At 41.7% G+C, this 23,187-nt stretch overlaps 1 protein-coding gene across 1 annotated transcript in view; it reads left to right on the top strand.

The window, feature by feature from the left end:
- CPXM2 (carboxypeptidase X, M14 family member 2) overlaps window positions 1–23,187 on the top strand; it is a 67,406-nt gene that overhangs the window by 6,756 nt on the left and 37,463 nt on the right. Inside the window, exons 2-3 of the mRNA XM_421810.8 lie at window positions 16,762–16,871; window positions 21,004–21,143. Coding sequence (XP_421810.7) covers window positions 16,762–16,871; window positions 21,004–21,143 — 250 coding nt within the window. The remainder of the gene's footprint in view (window positions 1–16,761; window positions 16,872–21,003; window positions 21,144–23,187) is intronic.

Raw genomic sequence — 23,187 nt, 5'->3', positions numbered from 1 at the left:
TAACCACGGCTCCAATGAATAATATAACATGAAAAAAAATGTAGAATAAACACATTTGATTATGCTAGAGAAAACCGTTTTCTATGATAATTCTCCCAGTGAGCTTCTCTGAATTCAAACTAATTTTTAAGGTGAAAAAATAGCTCTTTAGAAAAAGGATGATTTCACTGAATAGATTTTAATAATATGAATCTGAACCTAGACCTGTTCCTGAAATGCCAGCGCTTTATGAGTTACTCATTACCTGGGCTCATTCTTGTTGTTTTTAATGTTATTCTCTGCTCAGTGAGCTGGTTAGAGGGGTCACTCCAAAGGTTCCCAATCGAATCTCAATTATTTTTTGGTTTTGACAGGAAGACTTCTGACAGCTAGGTAGACTTAGAAACTATCATAAAGATGAAGCAGTGGAATTTGAAGGTGTGGTGCAGAAGTAGTTTCTTGAATTTTTATAATCTGAGCCTTTTCTTCCTGGAGTTTTTGAGCCTTGCCCAATTCACTGTCTATATAAGAAATAGACCTCCTGCAAGATTCACTGTCCAGGAAAAGAGATGAAATGTGACTGGCATATTCACACAAAATAGCTGCTTGTGATTATGTTAATATGATAATGCAAAGTGGGAAAAAAACCAAACAAACAAAAAGGCAAATAAAGCTCTGTTGCAGCTGAAATTTAAAATCAAATGATTACCCATGCAAAAACCCAACATAGCCTTTATTCAGCTCAGATGTTTCCCAAGAGAAAACAGAGGTGATAGTAGTAATCAGTCATGTTAGGTGCAGATAGGTCAACTTTAATCTTTCTGTCCCTGGGAGATATTGTAGTGGATGATTTGGTCCTTCTTAATTCAATAAGCCATGAGTTGAAGGGAGTCTGTTTGGATTTCCCTCAAGGTTGGTGATAGCCATCATATCTGTGCAGTTAGGTCTCTAATGCAGAAGTTAATTCTCTAAACCTTGCCTGAACACACTATCCATGCCATGACAAGAAGAAAGGAAATGAGATAAGGAAAATAACAGGACACTGTGGGTGCTGGCTGTGTGTTGGAAGAGCTGGAGCACAACCGGAGAGGAGCAAGGCGTCTTATTCTCTGTGCAGTCAACAGGCAGTGCTAAATCAATTTGACAGGTGTGAAAGGAAAAACGTTTCTCTTTTTTACCCATGGCTAAAGATGGCAACAACAAAAAAAAAGGTGAGGAAAAAACAAGAGGGGGATAGAAAAGATGCCAGATGGTGACTTGGAGAGTCAGTGTGCCTATGAAGACATCAGAGGAAGTGTGTGAGGATCATTTAAAGCATCTTTACAATACTTAGTGTAGCTGATAACCTCTCTATCTCTGTTTGAATTAAATTACAAAGCATGTTCTGGCAACTCATAGATATGAGTCTTCTTTTAGATATAAAATAGTTCCTTTCTGTGGGATAATGCTGATATTGGGACGTAAGGATTTGTACTGTGTTATTATAGCATAAATGGAGACAAGATAAGGTTTTTATTCTTTATTTCCACAGTGAAATGCATCATTTTCCTTAAACAAAAGGCTTTAGTTTGACTTTCTGATTTTGGAGTGGTGTTTAAAGGAGCTGTCTTATAAATGGGAATCTGGCTCAATATATTGTAAAATATGTCTTACAATAACGTCTTCTAAAAAAATTTTACAAAATACTGATATTTCTGAGTTGGAGGAGCACATTTTACATTAGGAAGAGTGAATGACTTCATATTCTGACACATAAGTGAACTGCAAACCCTCACTGCGTGGTCCGTGTGAGGCTGAGCCTCAGTGTACCCACTGGGATTTGATATTGCAGAATACCACAACAAAGCTGGCATAGTAGACCATAGTGACCTCCAGTGACTATTAATCACAGCTGAAATTGAATATCTGATTATCTCATCCACTGTTAGTGAGTACAGACACCAAAATAATTATCAGGTCAGGATTTCTCACCCTTCATTTTTTAGGTTGAAGAATCATCCCCATATTCTCCTGCCTTAGCAGCTTGATGTGAATACAGCAACCTTATCTGCAAGATACGTATTCACATCAGTAATAAGAATGTTTTAGCCATGTGGGCAATCATTTGAAAGAAGATAATGATACTCTTTCATTATCTTATCTGATGGCCATGTTTCAAGCTTGGTACGTTGGATGTATTTACAATACCCTGATATCTTCAGGCGATGTAAGCAGAGTAATGCTCAATTTTGAGTCCTAGTACATAGATGATTTTCTTCACATTTCCAAAGGTTATCACAAATACAATACCTTTCTTGACTTTTGTTCTTGTTGGCTCTGCAAGATTGATCCTTCTGTCTGGAGCTTAAAAGAACCTGATGGGGAACCCTAAAAGACCCAACTTGACTTCCAGATTTTTCTTTGGCTAAGAAGAGGCCCAACAGTTCTGTGGCCTTTGCTGCCATCACGTTTGCCTTTTCCCTGTTTCCTCGTATGAACTCTGGAGAGCAAAACAATCTCCTTCTCGGCCTCATTTCAATAGAAGTTCAGTTGATGAGAGAGTACAGAGTGAGGCCAAGTAGCTCCCGATTCCAACACATCTGAGACTTCCTGTAAACTGCCTGATTGCACTAATCATTGTGGTGTGCTGGGAGACGTGGTGTTTGAAATGAGAGCAACTGAAAACCATCTTTCCCAGAAATGAGAGCATTCTTACATTTTCTTCTGAGAGACTGTATTTTATGGTGATAGGTTTATGGCTCTGCTTTACTGTCAGGGTGCTCCTAAAATGTCTGTTGTATGAAAGGAAAAGTTCAAATTTTCTTTAAAAAGTTATTTCAAATCTGGATGTAAACACTCCCTTACCTATGCCGTAACTGGTGAGCCTAATGCCCTCTTTGGCTTTCACATACGCTCCTTTTTCCCCAAGAGAATTTTAAATAGTGTAATGAGTCTGTCCAATGCACAGAACAGAGGATATCTGGACACTGGGACAGAGTTCACCCCTTCTAAAGGTTTTCAGTGGCCTAGAGCAGAAATTTCAGCTTCAGCCAAAAGCCTTTTACATGAGATTGTCTAAAGGTAGAACTTAAAGCCCTCAACAACATGAATTTTCTGATTGTTTTTGTCCTCTTTATGTCTTTCATACATAAACACTTCAGAAACAGAAAGAAATTTGCTATCACGCACTGGATGGCAAGTACTCTACTCCCAAGGATAGACCTAGTCTTATCCTACCAAGTGTTTAATCCACACTCTTTGTGTGCTTTAAATTTCAAGCAAAAATTCCACTGAAAACTGTGCCAAAAGTACATCTGGGTTGTGTATGGGCTGCAGATATGGTATTTCCCAGAGTAAACCTGGACTCCGGTATGATCTTGGGTGCACGTGGCCTAACAGCATGGCACGTACCTGAGTCCTCAGTGCATTTGGCTCAGCCCAGATTAGGAGGCTTCTCTTAAGGTGGTGTTAAGAAGAGAAGTGATGTTAGTAAACTTAGGGCTGATGGGAGGAAAGGATGACTAGCCAGAAGCAGTCATAGCCAGGGCCCTGGGCATATCACAAGATGAAGAGAAGAATTCCTTACGGGTATTTGGTCAGATGCATTACCCTGAGGCTCCTCTGCATACTTTTGGATCTCATACTTTTGGAGGACTGCAGTCCAGATGTCTTCCAGACTCCCCACAGAAGCGTCTCACATCTGGTCCAATTCCTTCACATCAGGTATTCCATCAGATAAGTGTAATTGACAAAAAGAGGCCCCCGAAATCTTCTTTCTATCTTGTAGAGGAACAGATGATCAAGAAATCGTATAGAAATGCAGAGAGCTTTGAGTCTTCTTCTAAAGACCATTGCATGTGCTGCCATAGTGAGGCACTACAGAGACCCAGAGATGGGTGGGATGCACACAGCTCAGGGGAGAAAATGGGTCTGAGATAAATTCCTCCTGAAATCTCAAGGAATAGCATCTGTTCTCTGAGTGATCAAATTCTTTCTTTATTAAAAAAAAAAATAAAATGTAAATATGAGGGTTAATATACTCTAAATCTTTTTTTCTTCCCTGCAGAGTTCTTGCTTGGTACTTAGGATCTGGAAACTCTAAAAAGAAAAAAGGATGATGTCTGTTTGCTAGCAATAGTTCAAGTCCACAATGAACAAAGAAAAAGACTCTCATCCAGCAAATGAAGGCATTTGGTGTTATTTTGAGCCATTAAATGAAAAGGAGGGAAACATTCTTGTGGATCTACTTTCTAAATAGTTCAAATCATGACAAAGGCTAGTAATACGTGGAATGTGAACTGCTGCAGAAACATCTGAATTGTTTGACATTGCTAATAATATGCAGAGAGCAAATATGTACTTTGTGTTTTTTAATGCTTGGATGCCAGTCAAATGGCAATGACTGAGAGAGTCCATGCACTCTTCTGACAGGACTAGAATGGGAAACCTTTCAAACTGTAATTAAAATGCTAGGATGAGAGTTATGCAGCTAAAATGCCACTGAGATCTTTGAAAGCGTGGAGAGAAAATAGCATACAACTATTTTTCTGCAAAACTTCCTTATTTCTATTCATTAATTCTGCATTAATTTTTTCCCCCCAATTAGCGAGTTGAAAAACAATTTGTTATGCTCATGGAAGCTTGCCTTGAAACTTTTTCTATTCCACTGCTTTCCAACTGCAGAATTCCCATGCCCACTGAATGCTTCCAGCTCCTGTGGGTGGTTGGGAGGATGGGTGCTCTATGGCAGTGACTGATTTACTGATAAATCCCAGATCATGGCCTGAATATTTCACATCAGCACATTCAATCTTTGCATCTGAGGAAAAGAGTCTGTTGGCAACACTGTGGACCGCTGCTACTGTAAGACTACTTTACTTGCACAAGTGTCTATTGGGGACAAGCAGTATGTATTAGGGTTTGTTTGAATGTATTGCAAGGATCCAAAGGATAGTAAGGGCATGTCTTTTGCTGTGAGCCTTAAAGAAGCATATATGTATGCATGCATGCATGTAATTTTAAACTCATGAAAAACTCGTATTTGATGTCATTTGAAGACTCTGACACACACAGCTTTGCATCATGGAGACTTCCTACATGCCAAAGATTTGGCCTGTGATGAGGTGCCTTTTCTGGACCAGGGCTGCGTTTTTAAACAAAGCAGAGAAGATGTTTAGACAGAATGAATTTTGGGAAACTTTTTGTGGGCTGTGCAAAGCTGCGAGTTCATAGGAAGCTGGAATAAGGTGGAAGGACCTCTGGACGCTCAGCCATTTGGGTTGGAGAGGTGCCCACCATTTGCGATGTTTGTCTGAACCTTGCTTGAACTGTTTCAGCTCCTTTGCTCTCTAGCATGGATCTGGAGCTTTGTAAGAGCCTCCCTGCTGAACCTCCCTGTGATCCGTTCAGCAATACAGAGGGTCGTGTCTTTCAGCATTTCTGCAGGCAGGAAACCCAGAGGTTTGTAAAAACATTGAGCTCTCAACATTTGAAAGACATCAACACAGCTCTTAAGACCATGGAATCCTGGTACTTGCTTGGTCTTGAGGCATTTTTTTCCTTTTTTTTTTTGTTTAAGCTCACGAAGTTGTCAATTTCATGGCTAGTTCAAGGGCAGATAGAGATGGGGAGGTACAATGGATAGCCCATGGTGTGTTTGAACTCTGCTTTCAGGGGGCAACAGCTGGGGCAGAGGGTGTGCTAAAGGAAGGGAGAAAGCTTTGTTACATGAGTTCCTAAATCTTTTTAGGATCTCCAGGTGTAACCAACGGACCTCCAGTATTTTGTGTGTGCTCTTGGCAAATTTCTCATCCCAGCACTAAAAACGTTTCCACTGTTCAGGACTGCAATTGTATCAGCTATTTCTGATGTCCTAGTATAGTATTAGAGCTAAGCTTGGAAAAAAAAAGGAAAACATCCACCAGAAAGAATAATTAAGTAAAGAGCAAACAACTCAATTGAATTTATTTTTTTTTTCCTTCTACTGTGCTCAGAAAAATACAAACATTCCTTTTTAAGGGTTGGGAAGGAGCACACGGTTTGAAATCTTCTTAATTATAAGCACATAACTTTCCTTCTAAATCATCGTCTAAGTAACAGCTCCAGGCACTACGGTGGCTCCTATGCTTTATGAGGAGAGTTTGCTCTTATTAATTCTTCATATTATTTCATAAATAACAGTAACAACAGATGTGATTTTGGGGACAAATATGTAAATGTCTAAGCTCCCTGCTAGAGCAGATGCACCGTGTCTCCGTAACACCAAGCCTTACTCTGTATAAAAGGTTTTAAAACCAAGTTGGATGGATTTGAGGTATTTCCTGTCACAGGCTGTCTATATAGGTCAAGTATTCAGCCCAGATGTGCAACCTGGAGGAGGGCTGGGCTGCAGCTGAGAGCAGCCTGCATGGGGTAACTGCTCACAAACAAACCCAATGACCATTCCCATCACTCCATGATGGTTCCTTGTGGTGGGCAGCCCCAACTGTTGCTGCTGTAGGAAGAGCGACAGCTCAGTGCAGGGGGCTGCTGCATGCACAGTTAGGTGCTGGGGTGGTGATGGTTGGCTCTGCTGAGGTGCCCAGCTCACCTTTGGGGATCTTATTGCTTTGTGCATGGAGGTGTGTTTGCAATTGTGTGTTTGTCTGCATAGAGGGGAAGGGGATTTTAATGCCGCTTCTTATCAGCCACATATCCTTTGGAAAGATTTAAAACTGGCAAGGATTTGTTTTTCATAAATAAGCAGAGGAGAGTGACTCTTAAGAAAGATGGTCACAGGTATCACTGCAGATACAGAATACTTCTAGTCTACATTCTGTTGGTAAATGCGTACTTTTAGTTTTAATCATGAAAAAAATTAAAGTTGACATTTCAACTCACAGTTAAGATGACTAATGACTGTCTGCTGCCTAGAGGCACAGCTCCTACTCCTCCATGGTGCTGGCACTGAAGCTTGCTGGCTCCCACCAAGAGCTAAGTCGGAGAGCAAAACTGGTAGAAAACAGCCTTCTCTGGAGCCCAAAAGTGAATAGCACAGTGATTCTATCTTCATCACTCATTCACTTGGCTTAGGCCTTGGACTGTTTCATCAAAGGAAGCTAATGCATCTGTTTTGATATCATATTCAGCACATTTTCCATCTTTTTGGAAAGTTGAAGAAATACAGCTTGGTCTCTTCTAGAGCTTAAACTTGATTAGAAGTTGAATGACATTAAGTGGAGATGGAGCAGATGACATTTAAGGATTTCTTCCAACTCAAATGATTCTGTGTTTCCTTGAAGTACTGCTTACTGGAAAGTGGCACATTTCAGTCTTTCTCAAGTGTAAATTGAGTACTGAAGAATGGAGGCAGCAGTAACTGTGGCAATAAGATGTAATGGTTCGTCACTACTATGAAGAACTCTTTTATAATCAGCTTTTTTTCTGCTTGATTGAAAGGATGAAGCCTGTGGACTTCATGTGTGTGCTAGGGAGAGAGAGAAGGTGGGGGGTTGGATGACCTTAGTGGTCTTTTCTAACTTCATGAGTCTATTCGGAGATGAAAACTGCATGATATCAGTGAGAACACTCAATTCAGTGAAGTTGCATGCTTGTAGAGAATGGAGTTGTTTGTATGCATTTCACCACCAGGTTTGGTATAGCTCCAGGTGTGTAATTCTGATCCTTGCGATGGAGGATGCTCTTTTCCTATCTCCTCCCACTTGGGTACTTCTCTTGTGCAGCCTGGGATCACTGTTTGCTCCAAAATGAGTGTTTGCCTCAGATTAAAGCTAGCAGAACGCTTTGATGCATATTTCCAGGAGCCAAAGCTTAGGTAATTTTTCATGTTATGCATATTTGAAGAATTTCATGCCTGTGCTGACCCTCTGTACAACCACACAGTGAGTGTGCTGTGCTATATCTAGCTATGGCTCTATAGAGTTACTGCTTCAGCTTTCATAGGAGCAGGGAAGAAATTGAGTGTATCCTAAGACACTCTTATACAACTGTTTTATGCAGTTGCACAATTCGTGGTAAAATGCACTCAAGTGGAATTGTTGAACTTCTTAAGCTTTAGCACTTTAAAGGTGTCTTGTTTGTTGGGCCACAGAAGTATCTGATGATAGCAGCTATTTTGTCTTTTTTTTTTTACTTGTTAATGGTATTCCAAGTCTCAATGCTTATTTTTAATAGCTACAATTATGTTCTTATTGTAGAATCGTTGGTCCTGCAGTATACCTCAGTGATTTGATATTTTAAGCTATTTTTGGCATGAGCGCATTGGATAGATAGGTATTTTAATGGTACTTTTAGTCCTATATCCAGCCAGTCTGCAAGCAGTCTGACTGCTTTTTCTCCATTGTTTGTCTAAGTCTCTTTGTTTAGATCTGGGAAGAAAAGAGTGGTTCTCATTTCGACGGCTGTATTCAGTTTTGTGGCTTTGGTTGGAATTACAGAAAGTCCTCATCCTGTGCTTCAGAAAAACAGCAGAGGAGACATTTTAAATTAATAACACATAAGTCAACGTTACTCAGTGCTTATAACAACAAGAACTGATAGAACACTTTTTGGTTCTTCAGGGGGATGTTTCTTTCCCAGAGCAACTAAATGCGCATATTCCTTCTTACAGAAAGTGGAGGTCATGGGTACCAATGAGAGCACACCAAGTATTACAAGGACCTGGAAGCTTTCCTCAGGCTATGCCCGTGGTGATACTTACCAGCTCCATACGGGTAATAGCACTGAACACTGCTAGTTATCACATCAGTTCTTTTGTCAGGGCTTTGTAGCTATGACCATGTTGGGAACATGTAGCTGTGTGACTCCCACTTAGTGATCATCTTCCCCTGTGTCAGGTCAGTGTAGCTGGTGTTCCCATGGACAAGAAGAGTGGGAATTCTGGTGCCTGCCTGCGGGCCTTCTTTTTCTCCACCTTTTTCTTCTCTTACGGATGTATGGGCTTGGCTGCTGCTTCTTAAGTTATTGGGTACTTTCTTAAGTTCTTTACTATGAGAGTGGTGAGATGCTGAAACAGCTGCCTAGAGAGGCTGTGGATGGGGCCCAGGCTGCCCAGGGCCCCATCCAACCTGGCCTTGAACACCTCCAAGGATGGGGCCCTGGGCAGCCTGGGCTGGTATTAGGTATGGAGGTTGGTGGCCCTGCATGCAGGGGGGCTGGAGCTTGATGATCATTGAGGTACCTTCCAACCCAAGCCATTCTATGATTCCCACTTTCCAGAAGGATCATGGGCAGAAAGATCCAGTTGCAGGATAAAAACTGGGAAATGTTTCTTGTGTTCAGGCCCACAGGTTCCATGCATGGAGGACAGGGATCCTGTGCTTGTCCACATCACAGATCATGCCACCTCTTAGACAGAATGTATGACAGCAGCAGCAGGCAGCTCCAGGAAGGCTACATGGAGTCTGGAGTGTAGCTGAGCTTCCTGAGTCTGAAGTCTAGGCCAGAAAGCTCCTAGAGAACAGGCTTTCTGGAAATTCCTGCCTCCAGCTGTGCCAGGAATAACAGATACTCTTCCTGTTAATTGTGCTGTTTTGTCACAACGAGAACCAGCCACAGTCTGGATGTGTGAGGGAAGAAAACTGAAGTAATAAAGTGTGCTTTCCAAATTCCAAAAAAGTTTGATTTCATGTCAGATATTACCTAAAGGATCAAAATAATCCTTAAATTACTCCTTAATTGCCTTGAACTGCTGAATTTTCCCTGAACTTGAATGGCAGGAGAGGAAGCTCTTCTACTCTTGCACAGTCTGCAGCCTTTAGGGCAGAAGGCTGATTCCTGCATCAGTCAACATTTAGGTGGCAGGAAGGAAGCATGGAAGTGTTCCTTGTCTGTGAGTCACAGAAGGGCTGTGAGGGTGAGGACATCGCTTTGGTGACCTTGGAGACCCTGAAAGAGGGCTGTAGTGAAGAGGAGTATCTGATCATCCAAAGTAGCTGAAAGATATCAGATGGGCCATATTTGTGGGACCCTCACTGAGGCTTTGCCTTCACCTGGAGCCCATGTAAATGCTCCTCTTGACCTAAGGAGGCTTTGGCTCAGACCTCATATCAAAGCAGGCTTTTGTGGCTTTCAACTTAAGGTGTCCTTTGTTTCTAAATATTCAACAGGAACCATTAGAAGTGCATGCTGCAGCACTGTAATAAATCCAGCGCTCTTCTCATACAGCCTCTGACATTTTAAACTCCTGTGCAGTGTATTCTCCTTGTGCTAGAGACACACACAGTTTTGATGCAGTATTAGAGCGCAATTCATGTTGTCTCTGGATAGAAAAATTCGGCATCAACTCAATCCTTTCATTGATCTTTGGTCTGGGTCTATTATTCAGCTTATTTAACTTCTGCCTAGGAGATGTGATGTAAGTGTATGCTGCTTGTTTTGTTCTTTTGGTGCTCAGAGAATGGGTGTATAACAAAAAGCAAATAAAAGCAGTGTGTTTGCCTGAAGAACATTTATCTGTCTTTCCTCCAGTTAATCTGGTGGACTGAATTCAGGCCAGAAAACAAACTAGCATGCATTAATATCAATACTTTGTATGTGAGCAAAGTCAGAAACTACCCAGACTGAAACCTACGGGGTTGTTTCCAGGGAAAAGCTGGCCCATACCAAGTATAGAGTATGACTCATGAACATCTGTGAGAATTTCACACTTCCACGATCACATCTCCAAAACAGCAAAATTTAGCCAGCCCATGTCCCCCTACAAATGGCTTAACACTGTAAATATAAGGAATTTTTTTTAACATGGAGAACCTTTTTCTGTTTAAGCCAGCCCCCACAAAGGCTGTCTGTGACAGCCAAGCAATCAAAATATACTGTCAGCAGGCAGCAGGTCAGCAGAAATGTTCTCTTACTTGTATTTCACCTTTCAGGTGCATTGCAGTTTTAAAACCCTTTGCATAACTGAGAGCTAAGTCTTAGTAGAGACATGGGAACTAGATTGCTGGAGTTTCCATTGAAAGTTTCCACTATTGGAAGATGAATTATAAACCACGCATTCCAAAGGAAAAGCCCTACAGTTAGCTAATAGGTTTAAACTTATTCAATAAGCTTCATTAAGAATTTTTGTTTAAAACTAGAAGAGTCTAAATTTGGAAAGACTAAAACTGGATCAAAATAGTATGAATAATATAAATGTTAAAGTTGTCATCCCCCAAAATATGTTTGTGGACTTAACCAACCTATTGTAGTAGCTTCATACCTTTGCAGCTTCTTTTTTTCTACCTGTGTTTAAGTGTTTTACATAAATGGAGCCCGAATTCTGCTTCTACTTTGGAATGACCCAGAAAAAGAAATAGGGAATTGGAAGCCGAAATGACAGCTGCCTTATGACATGTGATTTTGCCATTGGTGCCTGAGCACACTGTGTCAGAAGGATGAATTTTTAGTCCCCGGCGAATGAGGTCTTTGGAGAAGGGATGTGCCTGTAGCCAAGCTAGATAGGCAAATGTGTGTGCAGAAACTCAACACATGTTTTTGTTTCAGGTTGGATGTTAGGAAACATTTTCAGAGTGGTGATGCAGTGGCACAGCTGCCCAGGGAGTGGTGGGGTCACCATCCCTGGAGGGGTTCAGGAACCATGGAGATGTGCACTGAGGGATGTGGATGGTCTGCATGGTGGGGTAGGCTGGGGTTGAGCTTGGGGACCTGAGAGGTCTTTTCCAGCCTTAAAGATGCTGTGATTCTATGACTCTATGATAAAAGAAGTAGGTTGCTATCAGAAATAGCAACCTGAAGCACATCCTGCTGGCACCACAATGCTCCCCTCTCAGGCATTGACAGACCATCTATTACTGCAAGTGCTTCCTGTCTTGCCCCTACATGTTGAACTTTGTCCACGTGAAGGCTGAGATGTGCAGTATGGGCTTTTGATTCTTTAAACTGACCATGGTTGTTTCTGGAGATACTTCACTGTCCATTCTTGACACTGACTGCTGTGAGAAGTTGGGCTGTGCTGTGTTACTGGAAATCATTCTGGCAATGTATGTTTGGATGGAAAGTGCACAGCTGAAGAAATAGGTTATACTGCAAAGGTCATGAGGTCTTTTTCAATGTGAAAACCTGATCCAACTTCTATAAGAACAGTGGCATTTCTTCCATTGATTCTGGTGGTGTCAACTTGTCATCAACGCTACCTTGACCTCCTCTTGCCTGTCTCTGCAGTGCAACTTCCTTTCTCCCCAAACAAACATTTCAAAGTACATGGGAGTTATTACATATTTTAAAATGAGAAAGCTCCTGGAGCTAAGACACATTTGGAATCATAAGGAATAACCAGTTAACCAGAGCACATCCTGCCTCCAAACATCAAGGAGCTTGTCAGACAGCACAAGGCTGACATTTCTCCATTTCCAGAGCTGAGAGTGAGGAGTTAGACAAGCCCAGACTGGTGTGGATTGAAAAGGATTAGTGGTATGGCTCCTAAAAATATAAGTAAAAAAGGAAATGTGCTCCTTTTTTTCATTCCATTTGAAAAATTGAATGAGTTCTTAAATTAATGGAAGACGTTCTTTAAATACAACAATCATTTGTCTGCTGTGCCTTTAAAAGGACAATAAAGAGTAATTTCCTAAATGCGTTCCCATTTGATACCAGAGCTGTAGAGACTATCTGCTCACCCAGCCATCTTTATTTGGACCAGAAGAAAGTAAAACAAATGAGTGATTTAGGAAATAAAGGTGAACCAAGAGTGTTCTCCTTGCCCTGTTCACGTATCTTCTATTTACAACATTAATCTGCATTTCCAAGGATGTCTGCTGATAATTTTATGATAAAGAATAGTTAATGTTGCATGAGATTAACTGTAATTATACTACAGGTTATGGGCAAGCAAGATAGTTCTATAGAGGGTGTTGTTTCTCTTTTTGACCTGAGTTTCAGTGGAAGATGCTGCATTGTTAGGGCATGGCTGTCCTGAGGCTGAATCTGCTTTCAGACCTGGGTTAATATCTGTACAGAGCCAAACTGAAATTACAGCCTGAAGTGGTGCTGGTTGCACCTTCAGCTAGTTCTCCTGGTACAGGCAAGCCCCATTCATAATGGGTCAATTCAGATTGCTAGAAATGAGCTGGGGATTGAAGGTAGATCCTACATGCTTCCCTCTCATGACTTCAAGGAAGAGGTGGTAGCTGGCAATGCCATGCTTTAGAAAACAATCTCCCATCTAGCTAGCAGAAGCAAAACTGAAAATCATGGACAAGGAGATGTAGTTAGCAAGTCTCTTTTGAATTGGGACCCCCACAAGATCACTGTTCAAGAGGCAAATATTATTACATCTGGATCCATACCCTGCCTTGGAGTTAATTAATTTGATGCAGGCATCTTGCTGATGTGTTGTTTTTAAAGTGAATACCCACTCATGGTTGAAAATTGCATGTGGAATCATGATTGGATACAGCCCAGGAAGAGAGAAATGCCCACACCTCAGCCTCTTCCTCAAACCTGCAGGGTGAATGCTTGCTTTTCTGCCAGCCAGAAACATAAATATGTTGTTGGATTTTGTTACCATGTTTTTACGTACACGGCATTTGGATTAAAATATCTTCTAAAACCGCAGCTGAATTTGCTGTATTTTTTAATTCCTTTTTCCACTAAAGAAATGACAAAATAATTGGGTCATTGCTTGTTGAATCTATAACATAAAGCTGTTCTGCTTGTTTATGCTTCCCCATTTCTAAAGCTTCTGCATGTGTTTTCCAAACTAGCATTTAGACAGTCTGCATGGCAGTTTTCATTGTTATATGGAAGGCTTCTTTAAATTACTTAGAATATATAAATTAATACTTTCAGAAGTGCAGGCTTTGCCATAAAGCACTTTATTTTCCTGTATATTTCCTAAGAGTAATTGGGTTATCCAAGCTACCTTTGGAGGAGTTAAGAACGCATAAGAGGGAAGAGAAACCAACCCAATAGCGTAGATAAACTGAAGTTCACAGTATGACCCTGGATTACTTTCTTTCTGTAGTGTAATGGCAACTTCAGGTGGATTGTATGACGCTGTAGGGAATAACTTGGACTTCATCTGATGAGCTCATACAGAAAACTTTGCCGTCACCATCTCTGTACATTATAGGTCAACGAGTTGGTCCAAGATGCATCTCAGTGTATCTCCTTATTGATGATGGAATTTGTATGTCTGTGAAAAGAATGAGTCTCTCTGTATTTCTAGTATTTCTATAATATTAACAATCAAATGTTGTCATTGCCTCCCCTTCCCCAGTCCGAACAGTGCTAGCCTTAAAGCATAGTTCACTTTTAGAGACAGCAAGTTAGGTGCTCTCCTATAAATTTTTATGAATAACAGTAAAAAAATGATTTACTGGGTATTATTCAATAGCTGTTAAAGATCCTAATCGTTTCACTTGATATATTCTAAGGCTTGGCAACGTGAAGAAAGGACGTTGCATTACTAACGATGTATTTTCATTAGAAGTATCTATATTGAGTGTTGCCTGCTCTTAGAGCCCACTCTGTCATCACTGACAACTTCCATCAAACTGAGCATTTCATAATATTGGCCTGTTGATCTGATGCCTTTACAGGCAACACAAATAACTGATGCTGGAAAAAATAAAAAGCAGCCAGGCACGTTTAATAGGGATCCATATGAACAATGAGATAATAGACACAAATATATGCAGGCTTCCCCCCCCCCCCCCCCCCCCCCCCTCCAACATCCTGCAGTTTAAGAAACCCTGCCTGAAATCCACAAGCAATCCCAGAATATGACAGTTTTACAACATTAAGAGTATTTCAGTCTGAATAAAACTAAATCCAGTTCTTTACACGTACACTGGCACTGCATGTCACATCTGGAAGGTTGGAGAACCTCAGCCAGGCCTGCCAGGCAACTGCCAGGCTCAAAAATAGTGCATTTCCTACAGATTACATGGAAAAAGGGTCTTTTCATGGGAGGCAGCAGTTACACTAATACCCCATTGACGAAAATGGGACTGCAGATTGTGTGGTTATGAGTAATAGTGAGATACCTGGTAATAGAATGGAGTGCAAAATGGAACGTGGGAAGGAAGGAGCTTCATTGGATACGTTGCTGGTGGAGCTGGCTGTTTGCTCAGTGGGAGATGTTCTGCTTTTTCATTAATTCCCATCAGAACCTGCACATTGCCCCCCTACTGTGTATTAGGCATGGTATAAACATGGAGCTAAGCGATGTATGAGTGGTAAGGCAGCTTGCTCTGGTACTCCTGTGAGCACTGTGAGGGTGTTCACTGAAGCGCAAAAAGGTTTGTAGGATTACCTGTGAGATTCATTTCCCAACCTGTCTGCAGGACTGAACTTGCTGAAGGAAGGCAGGCAGTCCCCAGCTCTGTAATTTACTCCCAGTAAAGATCTGTCAGAGCCTGAGACTTCTTCCAGTCACAGTGCAATGAAAGATGGAGCAGTCTGGGAGGAAATGCGATTAAACCAATCTGCCAATGAAACCCAAATCCTCTGAGCTGCTCCGTCCTCTGGTTCTCCTTATCCATCCTGTCTCTTCTCTGCTTGGGGTAATTAGATTGAAAGCTCTTCAGAATGAGGAACTGTCTGCAGCCTGTCTCTTGTGTGCCGCTACGATCGCAGTTGGTGCATAAGAAAATACATTAGTAATTAATGTTTGTCTTTACTGCCTCTGATGAAGACATAGAACTTTGGCCACTGATTTCTGTGAGAGCTTTCCTAAGGATGAGCATACAAATGCTAGCACAAATAGCACGCAATGGTTTTCCCGAGGGATTTTTAGTTGTTGTGAGCTGAGCAGGAGCGCAGCAAATCTTGTATATGTTTTGACAGTTTGTGCACAGTAATACAAAACCAATGTGAGAGTCAGACCCAGCTAAATAAGCACCCAGGCACTGCTTCCCACCTCTGCCCTGTGCAGGCTTTCCAATCTTGGCCAGTGCTGAATTCAGGGCCTCTGAATCGTGCCCTGCTTTACCATTCAGAGGCTGCCAGAATGCCTCTGTGCTTTTGTTCACCTTCTGCAGAGCACAAAGTGCACCACCCAGCCTCACTACAGTGTTTCCAGGACAAATACACTGAGGACTGCAAGAGACTCAAATACCGGGGTCATCTCAGACCACAATGTTTTCTCTGAAAATAATGAAGTAGACTCTTTCCAACGCCTTATCTTCCAAAGCCAGGGCTACGAGCTCTAGCTTGCTGCATTCCCAGCTCACTGTTGGGGCAATGGCATCTGCTTTTCTTTTTCTTTGCAATTTGGAGCCGAGAGAGATGGCCCCTTGTTGCAGAACTGCCCTCTTTGTGCTCAGTCATTACCTCTGCAGCTCGGCGGTCGGCCTCCCGGACCTCTGTAACGGATGCTATTGTGCAATGTGAGTGACTGTGATTGAAGTTTCCAGAATGGATTTTAATTAGAACCATAACTTCATACAGTAGCTTGGAATGAGTACAGGGGAAAAATCAAAACGAGATGAAAAAGAAAAACGCCAAAAGACAGGAAAATAAAAGGCTATTCTCTTGGCATCTTGTACTGAAACGCACTGGACAGGAAATATTCTGCATATCTGTGAAAGACAAAAGCATAGAGCAAGCAATATTAATTTTATGCGAGTGACAAAAAGCCAGATCCTCACTGGTGTAAATCAGCATTGCTTCATTGGTTTCATGAGAACTGCCATTTCTCATCGACTTCACTGGTGCTATGCTCGTTACACCAGATGAGAGCCCAGGCCAGCCTGGCACAAGTGAAACCAAGACGCTTGGAATGCCTGTTTACAGTTTGCTTTTATAAAAATAAATCAATACGCATTATATATATTAAATTTTAATCAATCTTTTGTTTTGTAGATTGTCCTCCGCTTGGTCTAGAGACGCTAAAAATTACTGACTTCCAGCTCCATGCCTCTACAGCAAAGCGATACGGCCTCGGGGCCCACAGAGGAAGGCTTAATATTCAGGTAACATCCATTTTGCTGCTAAGTGGGAGAATGGCTTCAGGTTGTGCGGCTATATAAAGGGAGCCAGTGGATGGTTATTGGTTCTGACTGCCTTGACAGCTCATGTAATTCAAGCGAAGGGGAAACGCTGGAATTAGAGCAGCGAATAGGGTTGATGGATCACCCTTAAAGTTGTGGGGTTTATTTCCCTGGTTATAGAAGTCACATGCTGAGGGTGCAAACCCCAGCAGAGCTCTGTGGGTGGGCAGAAGTGGGTGCTCCCTGCATGGCTGCAGGAGCAGTGCATCTACAAGGAGGCTCCCACTGCCAATGACTTTTTGCCATTTGCCTGCAGTTAATGACAGCAGTTAATTGGAAGTATGTGCCTCTAAGTGAAGCTCTTGCCCCGAGGCTGCTTTTCAAAGGCAATGAATATGCTACAAAAGATTCTGCAATTCGTAAGCCTCTAGCAGACAGTCTGCTTTCTCTGCTTTTATTTAACGTATATGTTGTGCTTAGCTACTTTGTGGGACCAAAACTCTATTTCTCTATTTCTTGTGCTTCTCTTTTTCAACTTCAGTGGCTTTAATGGGTTAATTTTTGACAGGAGGCCCAGTAAATCAATCTGCAGTCACTCCAGCAGTAGAGCCAGCTTGAGTGGAAGGGGCCCAGGTGCAGCAGTTGGGTTCATGTGAGGTCCCACCTGTGGGCTCTGCAGTATAGCTCTGCTGAGGGCTTAGCAGTTTGCTGCTTCTCAGGAAGAGTGGTAACACTGCAACATGCTGCTCTGTTCAAGGAGTGTTCAAGAACTGTGGAAATGTGGTTAGTGGGCATGGTGGGGGTGGGTTGGGTTTGGATTGAGGATCTTAGTGGTCTTTTCCAACCTTAATGATTCTATGATTCTATAAAACTATATATGTATCAAGAACTGTGGTGCAAATCTCTGAACTCTGGTGTTGGTTGTGCTTTTTCATGATCTCTAGAGCTCCCTTCCAACTCCTACAATTCTGTGATTCAGTTAAAGTCCAGTTTATTTATAAACATAAGAATAACTTATGGGTTCAGACCAGGAACCCAGCTAGCCCAGTATCCCATCACCACCAGTAACACCACCCTGAAGCAAATAGAGGAGAGGCTTTTGATACAAATGGTGGTTCTCCTAATGGTGGTCCACAGCCACCAATGGAAGCTGAGGCAGCAGCCTCCTTCTGGGAAATGAGCAGCAGGCAGCTCTTCCTTCCCAAAGGTAAGTGAGGCTTAGGGCAGGCTGGCTTGGTTTCTTTTGGTGTCCTGTCTTCCAGGTTCTTGTGGCTGTGCTGATCTCCCCCTGTGTTCACCTGCTGGTTATAATAATAATAATATAAACAATAATTCTGTTCATTTATTATACAAATAAAGTCTCCCCCTCCTCAGTGCTGTAGCTCTGTGCCCTCCATGCAGTGCTGTGGGGTCTTGGGTGGAAGGACCTTCACTCCAGTACCAGCTTAAACGGGGGGTTTTCTCTCTTCTTTGGCCTGAGATCTTTGTGTAGAAAGATCGTGCGTTTTACTCGGTTGGTTGGTTGGTTTGTGTGTGGATTGTTTTTCCCTATGAGCACAAGTTTCATAATGTCACACTGCTGCTTGATACAGATTTTCACATTGTCATTTCCTTCAGCTGCGAGTTCTACATGGACTGATTCTCTCTAATATGCAACGGCTATTTTTGCAGTTCTCTGGTACATGAAGTTATCTAATCCTATGGCTCTAGAAGGCCCGTATACAACAACAGCCAGCTCATGGTGAACTTTTGACTGCTCTGCTGTATTGTCTTGTTGAAATGTAGCCTTTTTCTCTGCTACAACTTTAGCTCTAATGGAGATTTCTAATAATCCAATCCACAATTTTCTCCATGACTGAAAGCTTATCTGTATGCTATAGACACAGCAATTCCCCAACCCCCTTGACCATTAGGAGTTACCACTATGTCTGGCGCTTATTTCTCCTTAGATACTGCTCCCTTTGAAATCAGCTAAAAATGAACAGCACTTACATTTTGCAGCTCTCTTTGTGTACCTTGCTTTTCAGCATTAAGTTTAAAGACTCGTGGATTTCAGTCACGTTGCTGTGGTGTGTATGCTTATAACCAAGCACAGGCCACACTTAGCGGGGCTGCGTAATGCCCTCTAGGGTCTGCTTCTGCAGAACCCTGTGTTGGGTGGCACCTGATGTCGGATGCTGGAATTCCAACTTACCTGTGTTCTGCGAGGAATATTTGATGATAATTGTTCTCATCTTTCGGGATTGAAAGTTTTCCAAGGAAATGAGATATTAATTTAAACTACTGAATAATAATTCTCCTCTCTTTATGTCTTCCTCTCTGTAATGTAGAGGAAAGGTATACAACCCAACAAGCATCGTGCTAATGGGCAGCATTCTTACTCTGATTGAGGACTGAGGGTCCCAGCTGCAGCAATGGGAGATATGGGCAGAATTGGTGGAGCTGTATCAGCGCGCAGGGGATTAGCATGACATTGCTTCAAGGTGCTCTGCAGATTGTAATGCTTCCTGGCAAGCACTGGTTTTCAACCCTAAGGCTCCATCAAATTCCATCTTATTTTAAAATGCTCTGAAACCTGTGCTTGGAAAAGGTTCTAACTAAGGCAGTGATCATATCTGTTGTGTTTCCCATTGTTCAGGCCTCCTTGAAGAATTTCTCTTTTATTAATTTCTCTTTCCATGCAATCTGCTTCCCCTTCTGTATGAGCTTTGCTTTTAAGATACTGGAGTGAGGACATAGAAGTAGGTGGCTTCATGTAAGGTTGGCCAATGCAGGAAAACTATTAAAACTTAAGCTTTCCTGATCTTAGATTTGAATGCTGTAGAAAATGAGAAGCCTCAGGAATTGAATCTGTGTCTGCTTTGCAGTGCTCTCTTCAGACGTTACCAGACTCGGGTTGCAGAAATAGGATTGACAGCTGCATCTCCTTTTTGTGGATTAGACCAATCTAACACCTATTTTGGTAGAAATTGTGTGTACAAATGGAGACAGACAGACCTGCCAGCCTCTGACATTGTTACCCAGCTATGGCTGTAACCTCAGCCCAACTGTGGCTGTAATTTCAATCACCATATAGAATAGCTGTATGTCAGAGCTTAAAGGAGTCTTTAATACACATTCTCAGAGTTTTCCATACTCTTCATTTCTATTTGGGAAATATTTAAAAATATCCTTTCTTGGAATTGCATGGATGGCAATGATAAATCCACATTAAACACAGATGATATAACATAAAAATAAACGTAGCCTCTGAGAACCATATGGAGAAGCTTCTGTGCTTTCTATGGCAGTAGCCAGCTTGGTGCAGAACATTTCCTCAGTTTCAGTAATAAGATAAATATCTGAAGACCTCGCATGATGTGTTTCTTTGGCTATTATTTCTTGCGTGCCTAGATTGTGCAAAATAAAAATATCTTGTGGCTATTTCCCCTTTGAAAATGTGGAGAGGACTGCTTGTGGGGTTTATTGTTGATAAGATATAGATGCTGATAAGATATTGTTGATGAATATAGATTGGCAAGCAAGTTGGAGTCCAGCAGGGAGCTGGGCACTCCTGAATCCTTAAACTTTATTTGCTGTAAGGCCTTGAAAGCCTCTGATGTTGAAAATTTAATGACGGGAATAAGAACTGGTAGAACACAGCACTGCTGTTTCCATGTGCTTTACGGTCTCTTTTGCTGATTCTGGAGGTGGAGGAGTTAACTCCATCACGGAATGTTACTGAAATGGAGCAGAGATCACTTTCTAGGACTTTCATCACTCTGAAGGCCATGTGGATAATTTGTTTTTGGTGAAGGCTCTGCCAGGCTGCAGGCACAGACAGGTGGACTGGACTAGACTGAAGTTCTGTTTGTGCTCTCTGAGCTATATTTGTAAGTAATGGCTCTCAGGTTTTGAAGGGCTTTTGCAGAGCTCTTTCTCCCACACACTTTGAGCAAGAAAACATTTTGGCCATTCCATATAATTGTAGAGAATGACAGTCTCAGGGTGCTTAAAATTGAGCCAAAGGAGAAAATGAAATGAATGATGACTTCATGTTTTCTTTTCTTTTTCCCAAGAAAGACCTTTGGTTTCCTGGTTCTGATTTATGAAGAGAGTTTTGCTTTCTTTTCAGGCAGGTGTTAACGAAAATGATTTTTATGACGGTGCTTGGTGTGCAGGAAGGAATGATCCATTTCAGTGGATTGAAGTAGATGCTCGAAGGCTAACAAAATTCACTGGAGTCATCACACAAGGAAGAAATTCTCTCTGGTCGTAAGTACATGCTTGATTTTTTTTCCTTGAGATTCTGAGCTTTCAAACCAAAGGATTCGTGCTACAGTGTGTTTCTGTTTTTTCAAGAAAAAGAATGGAAATGCATTGGAAAAATGGGAAAAAGAATGGGATGCATGACGTTGAGTATTGAATGGAAGGACATTAAAAGGCCTAGTGTTCATTTGTGGCATAAAATGCAACTTTAAAGGTAGCAAAATTCTATAGTCGTTATTTACATCTGTTAAAAGAGGCAATGGGTTACATGCCTTTATACTTATTTAGCCAAATCTGATTGTGTTAAGCTTTATAATTCTTTTCCAGTATTAACTTGATTAGCTTATCATATTAAAGAATAAATGGTGAAACTCCAATATGGTTCTTAAATTAAAACAATTTTTTTTATGTCTGTACTTTTTTGTTGTAAAGAGGCGTTTATAACATAACATAAACCCGTGCAGAAGGTTTTGACCAGGAGTGAGCTGTTTGGTAGCAGGCATGCAGTTTGGGCTTTATGGATAGGAGGAAGACTCTGTGCATTTCGAGTCTACTTGCTATGAAGATTTTAAGGACAGCTTGAGACATGTCAGACAGCAGCCTAATTCTCTTGTTGCAATCCAGCCATGTATAGCCCAGGTCTACCACATTTGGTTCCCCAGCGTTGTCTGTTTCCAATGCTGAAATCATTTGTTAGCTTTCTGGTTATTTCTTGGGTTATTGGTTGAGTATATCGCACTGCGAAATAACTGCTTTGCAAAGAGTTGTATGCATTTGTGTGCACTTACTCATCTGTGGCCTGCTTCTGAGTGTAGGTGCCCAGATTGCTACGATACAATTTGAATGAGATGTAAATTATATACCAGGAGCAATCAGTTGGCATGAACAGGAACTGAAGGTGAAGGTTTATCTTCTTCCTGATCTTTGTACAGTCTCTCTTAACTTCAGGCTGGGTCTCACTGCATTAAGTGAGAAAATCACCCTGCTCGTGGGGAGAGGCCTTTTCCAGCAAGTACTCAGGAGATGCATGGTATAAGATCAGTTCTGGTCAGATCCCTCATTAAGAAAATTTGTGTGATGCACAATAAAAGGGAAACAAGAAAAACATCACCATAGCTAAGAAAAACATTAAAAAGATACAATTTTCCTTCTGCTGTTTAATTTTCTGATATTTCATTTCTTTCAACAATGGAGTGCAAGCAGGAGCCTTTTTGGCAGTAGGGTTTCTATATTTATTCCACGCTGTTCTGCGTTGGATAATTACGGTAGCAAAGGCTTATTCTTTCCCGTATTCATACTCTTGACATTGCTATTCTCATCAACACCAGCACTGCACTGCTTTATCTTGTCACACTGCTATTTTTAGTTTGGCTGTATTGTGAGTTTGCAGCCAGACTCGATGTTCTATTTGTAGCTGGTACTCACTGTCTGGGTTTTTGGAGGGTTTTTTTTTTGGTTTTGTTCTTAACTGAGTCTTGCCCCATGAGAAGTTGGTGGGCAGAATGGTGATGGGTTCGCGCTGATGCTAGGAGAGCTGATCCAGGCTCTTCCTGAGTTGTTGCTCAGTTTGCAGTGAAATCAGCACATTTCTGCCTCGTGGAGCAGTGATGCAGTGTGGGGCAGGTCAACATCTCCTGGAAAATGGGGCTTCTCTTGTCTGTATCTCTTGTCTGTCTGGTATAGTAGGCATGGTAGCATGGGCTGGTGGTTGGACTTAAATGATCTTAGTGATCTTTTCCAACTTCAGTGATTCCATGATTCTAACTTAATTTGTGGAAGTGGCCTCCCTTGAGTCCACCTCATTTCCTCTGTTCTGATGGGGGTATCATCAGATAGAAGAGATGAAATCTCTTCAGTTGATGTTTGGGTCATCTTTTACACGTGTCAGTCCCTTGATTTTAAAATTAAGTTGATAGTCATAGAGGTACCAAAATAAGATTTTCAATATGCAGCCCTCATCTGGACCAGGAGGGGGTATCTTGTGGTTTCCAGTGTCACAGCACTTGGGGACAGTGTGTCCAGAGCAGTGTTAGGTGCTACTTTCCAAATT

Source organism: Gallus gallus, chromosome 6 (assembly GCF_016699485.2).
Source record: "Gallus gallus isolate bGalGal1 chromosome 6, bGalGal1.mat.broiler.GRCg7b, whole genome shotgun sequence".
Taxonomy (NCBI): domain Eukaryota; kingdom Metazoa; phylum Chordata; class Aves; order Galliformes; family Phasianidae; genus Gallus; species Gallus gallus.
This window is presented reverse-complemented; position numbering and strand designations above follow the sequence as displayed.